The sequence below is a fragment of the Priapulus caudatus genome, unplaced genomic scaffold, assembly GCF_000485595.1.
Source record: "Priapulus caudatus unplaced genomic scaffold, Priapulus_caudatus-5.0.1 Scaffold28, whole genome shotgun sequence".
In the NCBI taxonomy this organism is placed as follows: Eukaryota; Metazoa; Priapulida; class Priapulimorpha; order Priapulimorphida; family Priapulidae; genus Priapulus; species Priapulus caudatus.
Window position 1 is genome coordinate 491,122 of NW_014577089.1, and position 15,428 is coordinate 506,549.

General features: G+C 44.7%; 2 protein-coding genes across 3 annotated transcripts in view; one reads left to right on the forward strand and one right to left on the reverse strand.

Moving 5' to 3' along the window:
* The first annotated feature begins 1,522 nt into the window (after positions 1 to 1,522).
* On the forward strand, positions 1,523 to 9,342 carry LOC106815314 (zinc finger protein 143-like). Of its 2 annotated transcripts, XM_014819762.1 has the most exons (9): positions 1,523 to 1,599; positions 2,663 to 2,871; positions 3,233 to 3,425; positions 3,744 to 3,930; positions 5,835 to 6,016; positions 6,538 to 6,627; positions 6,901 to 7,152; positions 8,133 to 8,261; positions 8,674 to 9,342. In XM_014819762.1, the coding sequence occupies exons 2-9, from the start codon at positions 2,869 to 2,871 to the stop codon at positions 9,075 to 9,077; spliced, it is 1,440 nt and encodes a 479-aa protein (XP_014675248.1). In that variant the 5' UTR covers positions 1,523 to 1,599; positions 2,663 to 2,868; the 3' UTR covers positions 9,078 to 9,342. The 2 variants fall into 2 exon arrangements, with proteins under 2 accessions (XP_014675248.1, XP_014675257.1); XM_014819771.1 differs by lacking the exon at positions 6,901 to 7,152.
* Positions 9,306 to 15,428, reverse strand: part of LOC106815023 — a 9,509-nt gene continuing 3,386 nt past the window's right edge. The window contains exons 2-7 of the mRNA XM_014819447.1: positions 13,949 to 14,071; positions 12,341 to 13,799; positions 12,046 to 12,216; positions 11,548 to 11,671; positions 11,272 to 11,394; positions 9,306 to 11,150 (exon numbers count right to left, since the gene is read on the reverse strand). Coding sequence (XP_014674933.1) covers positions 10,121 to 11,150; positions 11,272 to 11,394; positions 11,548 to 11,671; positions 12,046 to 12,216; positions 12,341 to 13,799; positions 13,949 to 14,071 — 3,030 coding nt within the window. The 3' untranslated portion in view covers positions 9,306 to 10,120. The remainder of the gene's footprint in view (positions 11,151 to 11,271; positions 11,395 to 11,547; positions 11,672 to 12,045; positions 12,217 to 12,340; positions 13,800 to 13,948; positions 14,072 to 15,428) is intronic.

A 15,428-nucleotide genomic window follows, 5' to 3' on the forward strand; every position in this document is an offset into this window, starting at 1 on the left:
TGTGCTCGTATTTGAATTATATGAATTAAAAGATTTAATTATATATATATATATATTTATATAGTATATATATATAGATAGATTATATACATATATATTATATATGTATATATGTATTACTATTATAGTAGATATATAATATATTATATATAGAATATATATATAAGTACCAAAAAGATACTACAACATTATACTCCTGAATGATAATTTAACAGTACATAGGCGGCGTCGGACATAAAATTAGAACAATTACGTGTAACATAAACAAGCAGACAAATAATGTGCCACACAATTCATGCAATTCAGGAATAGATATATACCTATGCTGTTCATAGTTAACATAGACTAAGAATACAAGACAACCACTTATCGCTATATATACTAACTCTAGTCTCTATGTTAGTATAAATCAACAGGGCCCGTAAGGAAGGGGGGTGCGACGGGTGCGCGCGCACACTGGCTGCGGAGGTCCACTTTTTTGTGCCAACGATTTAAAAGAAAGTGAATTAATAAAAAAAGAGGCATCGTTTGCGTCTATTCGCTGATTGTGGGAGTATAAATGTAATAAATAAGCAAAGAAAAAATTACAACGATTTTTAGGGAAACATAAAGCTATAGCCTGGGATTATATTTTATTTTATTATATTTATTAATTTTATTAATTTTATAATATATTTAATTTAAGCCTGGTTTTTATCATTTTATTTCATATACATTCAATCACGAAAATTTCAACAGGTATACATATATACGCGCGCGCACGCGCACACACACACACACACACACACACACACACACACACACCACACACACACTACACACGACACTACACACACACGACGCGCGCACACACACACACACACACACACACACACACACACACACACACATGCACACACACACACACGCGCGCGCGCACGCACGCATGCACACATGCACACACTCCTACATATATAGTATTACAACACTAAGAATAGTATCAGGCCGTAATCACGACGTGGATATTCGTCCGAGCATCGGTCATTAACCCCTGATAGTGATAGTGTCAAGAGTACGGTACATAATAGAGATTTCTATGATCAGCTATTATGTACTTTTGATAGTATCAGCTGAGAACAATAATTATTGTTCTGAGTGTTCTCAGAGTCAGAGTATCAGGCATACTCATACTCATAGGTATCAGCATGCTCTGCTGGTATCAGGAGTGTTTGTACGCACCCGGCAGATAGGTGCGATATGATATGACTACTAGGCACTTAAAAAAAAACCCTAACCCTAACCTTAAACCTAAAAAATAAAAAAAATTTAATTAAAGTGCCTAGTAGTCATATCATATCGAACCTTTCTGCCTTCTGCGTTTGTACACGCATGCTGACGTCACTTCCTCCTAAGCCTCGATCTCGATCTGTTTCTAGACTAGACTTCCTGCGAAAGAAAACCCTGCCTAGATGGGTTCCTTACCTCTACCATGTGGCGATAGATACTTTATCTTTATTTAGAGCACAGTCAGGTAACTCATCTAGGGCCCGCTAGGCTGCGAGGCTAAGCAACAATAGCAACAACATTGAACCTATGGCTATTGAACATAGACTAAGCAGAGTATTTATTAGTATTAATAATTTATATTAGTATTATTATACTATTTATAAGTTTTTTTATAAGTTATGATTATTAGTCTTAGCTCTAGTACTAGTAGTAGTAGTACAGCCCGCGTACAGTTGCCGCTAGAAGCCTAGATACAATAATGTAACCCAAACCCAAGAGGATAGGTTCCCTACCCCCTATCCTCTTGGGTTTGGGTTACATTATTGTATCTAAGTTGCCGCAGGTAGTAGAGACTTTACTTTACTAGTCTTACTTTTGGCTGTTGCTGCTGCAACGGTACCGTCGCCGATTTTTTTTCTCTTAAAGTCACGGTAGTGATGCCAGCGCCATCTATCGGCGACAGGTATTACAGGTAGGACCCTAACCCTAACCCTAACCCTAACCCTAACCCTAACCCTAACCCTAACCCTAACCCTAACCCTAACCCTAACCCTAACCCTTTTTGACGACAGGTAGCGCTCGTTGCGCTTATCAACCAATCAGGCGTCAGTACCGTGACTTTAAGAGAAAAAAAATCGGCGACGGTACCGTTGCAGCAGCAACTTCGTTTACTTTTACTTAGAGTAGTCCGAGATTCCTCTGTCTGACCAATGCCCACACGGACGATTTTGAATTTTTGGTGGATTTGGTGTAGGTTACCCCTAACCCTAAACCTAACCCTAACCCTTATCCTAACCCTAACCATATATCAAATAGTGACCAGGGTATGTTTCTGTATACCGGACCATACCCAGGGTACGTTCCGGCAGTACCCTGGGGGACATGGACCCTATGACTATGACTATGAGCCTTACTAACGCTGAGAGGGTCTATGTCCCCTGGGGTACTGCCGGAACGTAACCTGGGTACGGTCCGGTATACCGGAACGTACCCTGGTACTATCTAATATGCCGGACCGTCTGCCTGACAGTATATAACTTCTATACCGTCCATATCACAGCTGACCCAAGATTATTTAACATTCATGTGCATGAGTACATCAGTAACAGTATCACCAGAAGCAAGCAACTCTAAATTGACACTGTTTGTAAAGTATGACAATTTCTTACAACTTCAGATTTCAAAGCCATTTGGTAATCTACACGATCATTGAGTCGGCAGCCAGTGCCAGACAGCAATACTGTCAAAGTAGGCATAGCAACGTTCACACTGGTTATGATGGAGCAGCTGAGGTGGTTACCATGGAAGATTACAAAGAAAGCAGAAGTGGTGGTCAGGTCGTTTTAAGAAAAGCAACAGCGGAACGTGAACAGAACGAAAAAGATGGTAACAGTGGCAACTGGAAGCTAAATCGATCCATGTGATGTTTCTCGGGAAAATGTGTTCAGCATAAATGGCTGATGAATATTACGATTATTGAAGTCCCATATATTAGAGAAATTTTCCCGTGTGATGCTCTGAGAAGGGGTAGTCTTTTGTGGCAAATATACAGATGAGTGTAGAAGTTTTAATCCATTAATCACTAGTGAGTCGTGTGTGTGTATTTCATATTCTAGATACTGCGAGTTACTCGTCATCGGAATATTTGTGCTACAGGGATGATGGTGATTTGAATGTCAGATATTTTCTTAAAGATGCAGATATATAATTCGTGATTCAAATTTTATTTCTTTTGATATGTGCGAAGGAAACCGAAAAAGGAGTAGCAGAAGCAAACATGAGGGGAAATATGGTTAATTTCTCTCATGAGGCATTGGCCAGGCAACTGCAGGAGAAAGCAGAACTCGTCTGTATTGGAATGGCCCCTGGTGACCAGTCGTACAGGCCAAACTATCTGCCACCAGAGGAAGACTGCTGCACTCGTGGAGACAATGAGACATGTAAACATGATAAGTCAATAACAGCCTAATCTTATCCACATGGTTTTAAAAAGTTCTATATAGATGTTTTTATCTGTACAATTTCCCGTAGAATGAAATATTATTGTAGGTCTCACTTGAGGTGGCGGCGTGAGTAAGACATTGCTCATACAACTCGGGCAAGTGTGACCACTCTGTAGCAAAGTCTGTCATTCACCAATGTCTAACGTCTACCCTTAAGTTTTGTTGAACCACAGGAGTGCATCTTTGCCATTTATTACTCATTACTGTTACACACCTTTCTTAGCAACATTATAACAGTGTGATTTCTAATTGCAGCTGATAATACATCTACTGAGAGCATCCAGCAGGTTGCAAAGACGGGATATAGACCAGGCCTAGGCCGTCATCAATTGAATATAAACAATGGCGAGCAGGAGAAGAATTCTATGGAGTGCCCCATGGAAGGATGCACTAAGACCTTCACCTGGCCTGCCCATCGCAAGTACCATCTTCTCACTCACAGGTACTAACTAGACAGAGTGCACTCACGGAGTGCATACCTTCGCCAGCGACATACGCCATACGACTCACGAACACACGAATAACCCACGATATACGCCAGCGTACTGACACGTACACGCTCCCATGTAACATGTATGTGTTATGAGCTGGCTCGCTGGGCTCGCTGGCTTGCTGACTCGCTGGCTCGCTGGGTGATATCGATCAACCGCCAACGACATACGCCATATGACTCGACGTGCTAATATCGATCGCGCGAACACACGAACACACGAGAGCGAAAACATAACCTCCTCCAACTCCGTTGGGCGGAGGTAAACATATGCAGTCAAGCCCATGTCAGCAGCCACCTCCACAAAACAGCCACATTTGACATTTCCCTTGAGAGGCAACTATACAGTGGAATTACTGAATAATGGCCTCCTGTCCATAGTTACTACTTTTGCTGTTTCCTTTGATTGGCCATTATATACAGGTTTGACTATCTATATAGCCTATTATATATGTCAGACTAACAAACAGCTGACTCATTGATTTACATTTAACACTGCATGATTATTTGCAATGATTAAGTTTTGGAAGCGTATTTTTCATTTGTGTGGCATAGTGGGATTAATATCGTTGTTTATCAAAACTATGTTCAACCTTGTTTTGCCGCACAGACTTGAAATTTCTCATACAAGTGGTAATGCCCTTGATCCAATATTGTTATATCTAGTTGGTCAGGTCAACCTAGGTGTTATATCTAGTCAGGTGAGGATCTTGCTATACAGTTATAGTGAATCCTTCCTTAGAACCTTGCGTGGAGTTCTTTCCTTGCTCAAGATGGCTTTATTTGATTGCTTTTTATATTTTAATTACTTGTTTTTTTATTTCACATACATTTTTAGCTCACCTTGACATCGTCAAGATGAGCTATTGCCATGGGGTGTCGTCCGTCGTACGTCCGTACGTTCGTCCTTCTGTCTGTCCGTCCGTCCGTCTGTCCATCAACATTTGGCTACAGTCAACGATAACTTGAGAACCGTTTGACCCACATGTTTCAAATTGTATACAGTTGTTACTCTTATGGGAGAGATGTGAACGTCCTATTTTGGAGCATGCTAGTTGACCTACTTTCGAGTCACGTCCACTTTTTGGCAAAAATATAAATGGCCATAAGTCAGTTCAGGTTCAACGGATTTTGCTCATTTTTGGTATGTGAATGAATAAGGAGTGACCCCAAAACATATCACAGGGGTTTTAATATTTCTAAAAAATTATGCAAATTAGGTAGATTTTGGCAGCTTCACTATGCATTTCAGTGTCTGCCTACGGTCAACGATAACTCAAAACCCGTTTGACCCACATGTTTTAAATTGCATATAGTTGTTACTCCTATGGGAGGGATTTGAACGTCCTATTTTGGAGCACGCCAGTCGACCTACTTTCGAGGCACGCCCGCTTTTTGGCAAAAATGGAAATGGCCATCTAGATTTATTCGATTTTGTTAAATTTACCTAACCTACCTACCTACCTAATCATACCTACGTGTAATATTGTGTTTTAGATTCTTTGTTGCAGTAATTTGACTGGAATAGTTTATTGCTTTTATTTGCACGATAATCGAAAACCAAAATGGCGATCATTTAGGCGTAGCGCCATCTCTCTCTCTCAGATTTCAGACTTTCAGATCTGAAACATTTATTTTCGCATCAGAACTAACCCTGAAACAAAACAAGAAAATTTCTATTAGTATAAAACGGGGAGTAAGGACATTTGATCACATTTCCGTCCGTCATAAATGAAACACTTACCAAATTTTAAATATCATCTCCCTCTTCTATCACACCCAAGGTGAGCTACAGTGTCATTGACACTTTCATTAATAGTAGTGTTGTATATGTTTTGTTCTTGGTATCTCTCAAGCAATAACAGAGCTTACCAGTGCTCACTGGACACGTGTGCGAGAAGCTTCTATACCTTGCAGCGCCTTAAGGTGCATATGCAGGTGCACACGGGAGAACGGCCTTTCTCATGCACACACAAGGGCTGTGGCAAGCAATTTTCCACCCAGGGTAACCTGCAGAATCACCTGAGAACACATTCTGGTCAGTGAATTCTTGTGCGCACCTATATCTATGAATGCATGCATATTGAATATGTGCAATATTTCAATGTAATTATGATCATGGTAATAGATAAAGATAAAGGATGTGTGTTGAAAACGTATGGCAGTGTAGCATGTTATGAGTTATTGGAAGGCATTACATTGCTGCAGGTGGGAGAAAAATCTCATATAAAATTTATTATTAAATATGTACAGATAAATCCTTCAAATTCGAACGAAAAGATTTGTATATGTAAAATTCATAAAAAAACCATGCAGTAAGTCCACTGTATAATATTTGATGAATGCGGCAATTAACGTAATTGCCATGAAATGGTGGTTTCCATGTAGTCTGTAAATATTTAGTCGTTATCATCTGGGCAGGTTGTCGAGGAGCCTAGAGGCCTCTATAACAAATGGAAATAAAGCCATATCTGTTGTGCTATATAAGGTTTATATGAAAACCAATAGAGACGAATTATAACATGTATTAATGAAACATTTGTGTTTGTCTTATTGTAGGAGAAAAGCCATTTGCCTGTTCACAGGAGGGCTGTAGTATGAGCTTTGCTGAGCGTTCTAGTCTAAGAAAGCACATGCTCGTTCATACTGGTGAGTACTTATTTACTGCAATATTTATGTAATTGTCGCAATGAACTATTGATTCCAGGAAAAAAATCACAGATGGTGTCATGTTGAGTTCCTTGAGTCTTCGTATGACAGGTTGCTTGCTGTTGTTTTAGTGAAGGCTGGAATCTTGGTGACCTTTGATGCCGATAGCACGATTGACGAGTGCTATTTTATTAAACTTTTACTGATCCGTTTAGTTGCCTGTATAGCATAACGGTGTCCAGCGGTCATCTTACGTGAGGCTCTCCCATATAGGTGAGAAGCCGTACGTGTGTGATTTGTGCGGCAAACACTTCTCACAGAGTGGAAGTCGCAACCAGCACATGAAGCGTTGCGTCGGGCACGTATCCCCGCGCTTTGCCGCAGCGAAGACTGGCGCCAACAAGCGCAGGCAGGCAGACGATGGTAGCGCCACCATGGTTCCAACGTTTTTCGCTCTGCCGCTGGCGGATTCCACTCGGATTCTCATTGTACAGCAAGCTGAGAACGATGTCTTCCACGTCCAGGGTGAGCGAGTGATGCTGCTCGATGTGACGGGGTTGGCAACGATTTACCAATACATTGATCATGATTATGATACAAACCTTGATGATACACGTTACATATGTCAATGTTCGTGTGTGCGTGCGTGCGTGCATGCGTGTGCATGTACGCGTGTGTGCGGGTGGGGGTGGTAGGATGGGCGCATATATGAATGCATGCATGGGCACATGTGCATACGCACACGTGTGCGTGCGTGCGTATGTAGTTTAGTAATGACACTAATGTGGTATCATCTTGTAACAAAAGAAACATTACACAATGCAGTTTTGCACAATTAGAGATTCCTGCATTCATTCCATGGTACAGGTGACACTAGCATGATTCTCATGATTGGTCTAGTATTTTCTTGTATTATTGTCTTACATTATTCATAGTTTGGTTTTCTATAATGTACACATAAGTTTAATCTAGCATTTTATCTGTTAATATTTCTCTTAAACGTTTCTATTGAAACTATCATGATATATCGTTGGTACTTCATAACACACTTATAGCTTAGCTCAGTAACGTGGCAGGACCAAATGGTTTGGTTTATTGAATCAAGCAAACACAGCTGATTATTAGGTACGCTGTATATTTCGCAGTGGTTTAATTTTCGCGAATTTCGCAAACGCGTTCCCGACCGCGAACATAACAACACGTGAATAATTCATACCAAATAATACCGAATAATTCATAATTCACCGACCGCGAAATTAACCACTCGTGAAATTGTCCGTCAAGTCTGAATTCGCAAAAATATCTGTACTCGAAAAATATGGCGTATACAGTAGTACATTCTTTAAAATTACATGCATAACGTTACTTAATTTGACTGACAATCAGACATGGCTTTCGATGGTTATCGTTGTTCGCTTTCCAGTTTGTGATCTTGTTGATAAGTAATGTGTCATATAAGCTATCTTCATCACACCCCATCAACCTAGACCCTTTTTTTACCTTAGACCTCACCACCGGTACAAGAGAGTCGGTCATTCTGACAGGCAACACTGAGCCTGTGTCGTCACCTGTGTCAGAGCCACTGGTACACACCCCACCACACCCGTGCCCTCACCACATACTGGGAGCTGAAGGTAAAATAACAATATTACAACAATAATAATAATAATAATAATAATAATAACAATTAGCTGAGGTGTAAGAACAACAATATACAGCAGGCACATAGCAGTGCATGTTTAGCGCAGCGTGGGCCAGCACACTTTAGCATGGTATGGCAGTGGAGTATGACAATACAGCACAGCAGAGGCAGTGCACAATATGGGCATCATAGTACCAGGAGTAAAATATTTTATCATAAGTTTTTGTAATTAGTAGTACTATACGTCATTATTTTGCTCCTGATAGTACAATACTACACTGTTTGTCTGCCACTGTTTGTCTGCCAATGTTTGTCTGCCACTGTTAAGTCATTGTAAGTGGTTATTGGTATAATCTCAAAATTGTTTCCATTTTTCAAACTTTCTTACGTACTGGCTTTTCCAGAAGTGTTGTTGCCAGCAGCAGAGAGCATCGTTGATGATGTGACAGACACACAGCTGGCATTATCACAGCAATCCTACTCGAACGTTGTCGTTGTAACGGAGCCCCACCTGGTGGCGATGGACGCAGAATACGGACACCAGCCGACGTCAGACATGGAATACCAGCAGCACGAGATTCTCGATACAGGTCGTGAGGAAATTCTCATTGCTCAAGACGTGCCCATCATGCAGACAGACGACAGCGAGTCTATAGCTGATGCCACGATACCAAAGGATCACGGCATAGCTGAGCACGACGGGATGCCCACCAGTCACGTTATGGTAGCAGACGACAACGTATGCACTAGTGACGACGGCTTCTTGAATTACGAGCCACTGATGGCGACAACGAACACGAATCTTTAGCGAGTCGTGACAATAGGAATGAAAGGAGTATGAAAAGAGATAGAACAATTGCGGAAGCAAACCACTTGCTGTGTTACATGTTTAATACAACTGTTTCAGGCAAGATGCTAATGCTCGAAATTAAAAAGGAGAAACTTCGGACGAAAGTATTGTGAATAATTATACATATTAGAGTTTATTGGAGTGAACAGATTAAATACTATGGTTTCATCATGAAATGTAAAGAAGTTTACGTTATTAAAATTATTTATTATTTCTAAAAAAGGAAACATGGTAAATGAGGAATAATTTGGTGGTAGAATTATGCTCAAGACTGGGTAAACACTGTACTCGCAACAATCCATTGGTATGTGGAATATAATTACCTGAAATATTGGTTTATATGCACAAAAGCAATTAGGAATGTGTGTATTTCAGACATGTGGATCCATTGTGAGGGTGCCATTTATCAGCCAATGGGAAGACAAAAAATGACAAAAAACGTCAGCACCTATTACCCCATGTATATCCTGCATATATAGATAATCATCCACAGGGCATGATATTCCTACACTTTTATGCACACATGGTACTATAACTAAATCCTTGACATAGAATTGATCATCATTAGCTACTGTCTGAATATATATATATATATATATATATATATATATATATATATATATATATATATATATATAAAACGTATTTACATCTCCATATATACATATTATGTCATAACATATTCCAATGTCCCTGTATCTGAATGGATCAATGACATACACTTCTCATATTATCCCAAGTCAGTGGACAGAGAAGATTAATTTTATATGTTTTTACTCAATATCTGAATGACATTACCTGACGAAGGAAAATATAGTGTATGGCACACAATTACAGTATATATATACACTATACTTTGCACTAACACCTGGCGTGGGTAGCACTTCAGCAATACACTCCTATTACTGATATCAGTAGTGAATAAAATCAATCACTCCTGATGACATTATTGCATAGCTATCCAGACTCATTTAGTGAAGTTCACACATCGCCTGACCGATTCAGCAGTTACAGTATGCAGTATCGGTTCTATATTCCCATGCATTGCCCCAAAACCCGGCACACAGGAAGCCTCCGGGTCCCCTGGCCGCCGTCTCCGGTCCCGTGACGACAAAGTCCGGCACCTGGTTGCTGAACGGCGACCTGGCCATCGGCGGAATGGTCGGCATCGCCAGCTTGACAACGTCCTCTAGTCCCGCGGGAGAGTTCCCCGCGAGCACGAGCGCGAGCCCGTGCCTCCCGCCTGGCGCCAGCGTCAGGACGCCCGTTCTCGCCGCGTCAAAGCTGCATGCGGCGAGCCGGATCGATCCCGGCGCGACGACGAGCTGCGGGAGCGCGGCGAGCAGCCTCGCGGCGTGCGCGTTCTCGTGCGGGCCGCCAACGACGACGAGGTTCGCGTCGTCCGCGTCCACCGAGGAGAGGTCGACGTCTCGCACGACCACGGCGACGCCGTCCGACGTCATGTAGAAGAGATTGGCGAGCAGGACGGCGTACCGCAGCAGGAGGGGGCCACTCGTGCCCCCGGTTCCCGCAACGATGATGAACCGCTTCTCGGCTACCCGCCGCGCTGGTCCGTACTGCTGCCACTCCCGATTTACAGTCGTCAGTTTACCGCTAGTGGGCGTGTTAGCGGCGTCGGTGTCAGATTCGGCTGCATTCTCACTAGAAGGCTCTGATGTTGTACCACCAGGTGGGATTTCGTAGATGCAGGATTCCCAGGTATGATCCTGCCCATGCTGATAGCATATGTCTTCATCGTCTGCATCGACGACATCAAGCCTGATGCCGTCTAGATAGAGTTTCTCTATGCCATCCCACATAGGACGGGTGCCACGCTCGATGTGGAATTTCGCCACATTTATTGTAGTAATATTGACCATTTTGCCATGCACTGCCACGCGCAGTTTGCTAGTCCTCATGGGGGTTTCTTGTTGAATGATCTTGACACCTTCCATGCTTTCAAAATCTGCTGGATTGGTGACTGTATACGTGAACTCGTACCTCCTCCCCATGTTGGCTGCTTCAGTGTACCTAAGTTGGAGAATGACAATTTTAACACTTCTCTCCTACTTATGGTAATAATGTAGTAAGGTAGCATAGCTATCACAAATGTTACGAACGAGGACCGATCTTACACTACTGCGGCACTTGCCTGTTACTTGAAGGTTCACTGCAAGCTGCATCCGTGCAGCTCTGCTGCGGATCAGTCATCATCACTGAGCTCATGAACTGACGAAGCTGTGCGTCGTTCACGACTCCACCATCGTTCTCCGCCCTGAACAATGCGATAACACTTAACAATCGAGATTGTAGTATTTACCCCTCAGTAAAAATAGAAGCTAGATAGATTTAATCAAAAGTCGTTACGCCTGGCAGTTTTCCGAACGCGTGCATTCCAGGACCCATCGTTAATTCATGCCATTCTTACCAAGTATCCCACCACCAGTGTTCCTTCCCGGGAAGCTCTACATAAGTGACATTAGTTCCTTGCTCCTTCAGCACCCTGTACATCCTCCTGCTGTAGTACGGATGCACGGTCCTATCGTTTCCACCTGCAACACGAACGCAAATGTGATTTCACTACAAAGGCAGAGTCTTCAACGAAGAAATGTTGTTTTGCAAAGGTTCCACCAACAATGTCCCTCAATTACCCGTAGCGACTTGTGAGCACCCTACACAATGTATACATGCTGCCACCTGTGAAGACTGATCACTTAAAGTTTCATCATTCTGCATCTATCTGTTCATTATCATCACATCTACTTGACCGCAACTGTTTCACTAAGTAACTGTGAAAGATCATTAACACCACGTAGGGGGCGCTGATATCTAACAACATCAACCGATGCGAGCAATCAAGCAGTTCTGGTTCAGCGGACATGCGACATCCTCCGTGTTTATCAGGCGCAGCACGGCCTGCACTCACCGACGCGTATCATCACGGGTTTGTGACGGATGTTGCCGGCATGGCGCTCGGCGTCACACGTCGTCACGCAGCTCTCGAGGATCGCCTTCAGGAATGGATCGACGTCGGCCGCGGCGACGTCGTGACGCATGAACAGGTTGCTGTCCCCGTAGTCCTCCTTCCGGATCCAGCCTGTGGGAAGACCGGGCACCAGGATCAAGAGCCATCCATCTCTCTATCTCCTCATCTACCTGATCTTCGGCATTATCTAATCTAATCGTAATAAATAAACTAAGATCTGACCGTAATCTCTCACCTGCCAAGGAGACGACCGCCAGCGCCCTGTCTGTGTAATGTGTTGCCACCTGCCACGCCCCATGCCCGCCCATCGAATGCCCTGCAAACACAACTCGATGAGCGCTCGCCTTCTGCTCAATCCACGCGTGTCGCGCCGTGAGGTCGGCGAGCGCGCTTAACGCCGTCACGGCGGTCAGCATGCCGGGCCCTTCCCAGTTGTGCGCGCCGTGCCGCGTCGGCGCCAGCACCCAGCCGCGCTCGACGCCAAACTCGTAGCGGCCGCCGACGCCACGCTTGTGTGCGTCGGCCTGGTCGCGCGCGCTCACGGACGTGCCGTGCAGCGTGAGCAGCGTCGGGCACGCCGCGATGCCGCAGTCAGCGAGCGGGGCGACGGCCGCCGCGTGCTGCGTCGAGCCGTCGTGGTCCGCGAACGTGAACACGAACGACTGGGAGCGCGCGCGGCACCGCAGCGTCGCTCGGCAGGTGGCGCCGCCGAGGTTGGTCGCGACGGCGAGCGTGAGCGTGACGTCGGCGCACCGTGCGCCGCGCGGCGCCGCGGAGGTTCTCGCGACGCGCGCGCTGACGAGCCGGTGCTGGCCGGGCGCGACGCGCAGATCCCCGCGGAAACTGCTCACGGCATTCGTGACGAATCCGCTCGTTCCCTCGACCGTGATCGCGACGCCGTCGATCCACTCGGTCGGGTGAAGGTTGCGCACGGGCACGACGATGTACTCGCTCACCAGCACGCCGTCGTACAGGTCGGGCGCGAACGGCGGGTCAAGCGCCCGCACGAATCCTCGGTCGCGAGTCTCGACGCCGCAGCGGAAGGCGAGGTGCGGGTTCGCGCGCAGCTTCGCGTAGACAGTGTGCAGGCCGGCGTCGAGGCGCGCGGGGAACCACAGGTGCGCGCAGCGGTACACGTCACCGACGTGCAGCGCGTCGTCCACGTAGAAGTAGGAGACGCCGAGGCACTGCACGACGAACGCTCCCGGCCTGCCGACGACGAAGCTGCCGACGGCCCAGCCCTGCCACTCCGTCACGCCCATGGACTGTAGCGAGGAGACAAGCTCGTTCCAGTTCTCGCTCAGGTCGACGTTCAACCAGCCTCCGCTCGCTCGCATCGCACTCCAGGCGACCTCACCTGCCACGGCCAACTCCGAGAAGTACTTGACGCTCGAGTTGAATCTGTCGCGGCCGGCCGTGTGAACACTGCCGAATCGTTCCACCGGATCGCCATCGGTCTCTGCCTTGCCGATCTGGAATGGTCCGAGGAACATCCAACGGCCGAACGCGACCTTCTGTGCCGACACCAGCGGAATTTCCTTGATGAGACGAGATAGATCATCCGAGTCATCATCGTGACCCAATTCCCTGAGTACGTGAGCTAGTAAGGCGAGTGAGTTTACTGACGGAGAAGAAGAGGATCCTTGTAATTCTCCAGTGAGAGAATTCAAGAGGCAGGAACCAGCCTTCTCAAACTGAAAATATTACATATCTTTAGCCACGTGCATGCTCTAGACAATAAAAGAACACTAATGCGACACATAGCTCAAAATTATATCTAGTAGCAGAAATAGCAGTGTTGTTATAATGATTTGATATTATACTAGAACGAACTGATTCATACCGCTTGTGAAACGATAAGCTGAATAACTTTATCTTGATCAGCATTCCCATCTCTAGTGCAGAGATGTGGTGGAAAGAGTTGGGTATGATGTTGAAGCGTTCCTAACAGTTTCTCGGTCTGAAACTAAACACCAGCTGGTAAGCAATACTGCATGCATACATGCACACATGGCGCATGAGTATATTAGGGTGAAAGGAGGGTTGAACTGGTCGACGGGTTTTAGATTATTCAGGAGGATTGAGGTAAAGTAAGGAAGGTGGATGAGCTAAGAGTAAGAAAAAGAGAAAATGGTGCACGTGGAATTCTATCTTGAAGCTTTTGGATTCTTAGAATTATTTGTGCAGGTGAAATTGTATCCTAACATTTTTTGGTCCTACGGGCCTATACCTCTACGCAGACAAAAACGGCCATTCACACGTGGATAAGGTCAAAGTTGAGAAGAAGAATCGAAGTAACCGAAGATGAGAGGACAACCTGCACACATGTACAAACGCACTCCACCTCTCCCATTTCCTATCTTTCGATAAATCTCTCCGTTCTGCTTTCAATTAACGGTCTGGTCCCTTCAGTGTAAATCCTGGATGCTAATCTAGGATTGGGCCCCTTCCTCAGACACTACATTCCTCCTTCTCAACCTCATCCTCTTGAACTCTTCCACTACAAATCCTATACCTCCGCCTGCTACAGCTAGGTGCACTTGCCCTTTCTTCGTGTCCCTGTTCACCCCTCTAGCCCTGCCTCCAGCGTTGCTAAGGCTGCTACAGTACGTACAGATATCACTGATCTACCTTCATATGAATACTTCTATTAAAGTTTGTATTGATTTTATTTTATTTTATTTATTTCGATAATTACTAAAGCATGTATTTTCATCCGGACCATGCAGACATAACAAATCATGATTCTTCAGGCTCAGAATTTACTTGATTCCTGGCCACTAGGGCTGAGAGGGTCTATGTCCCTCAGGGTACTGCCGGAACGTACCCTGGTACTATCTAATATGCCGGACCGTACCTCGCCTACTCCACTAACGAGTCTAGGGAGTCGCCTACGCCTACTCCCTAACCCTAACACTAACCCTAAGGCTAACCATATCAAATAGTTACCAGGGTACGTTCCGGTAGTACCCTGGAGGACATAGACCCTATGAGCGCCACTAGGAGTTGGAGTACTGATATTTATAATTAACCAATCATCAATATGTCAATGAAACTGTTTGTCAAGTGCCTGTAAGCCTTGCTAAGAGCTACAAAGTGCAATGTATTACTATATTAAACGAGGAGTACGTGATGATGATGTCATCATAGTCATGTATCTCTCAGCCTCAGCCTCACTCTCAGGCTCATCATGTAAGTCAGTTGTTGTTGTTGTTATTCGTTTATCCTCCTACTTCACGAGGTCATGGTCACAATGTAAACCCTCTGTATCGTTAGCTACCGGTGTTTCCTCATAGTAATAGGTTGTTGTACTTTTTTAAAAA

What these genes read in the sequence shown, in the direction of transcription:
- LOC106815314 (XM_014819762.1), top strand. An exon ending in TACCATCTTCTCACTCACAG is followed by an intron (nt 3,931 to 5,834) that starts GTACTAACTAGA and finishes GTATCTCTCAAG; the next exon opens with CAATAACAGAGCTTACCAGT. An exon ending in GCACATGCTCGTTCATACTG is followed by an intron (nt 6,628 to 6,900) that starts GTGAGTACTTAT and finishes TCTCCCATATAG; the next exon opens with GTGAGAAGCCGTACGTGTGT.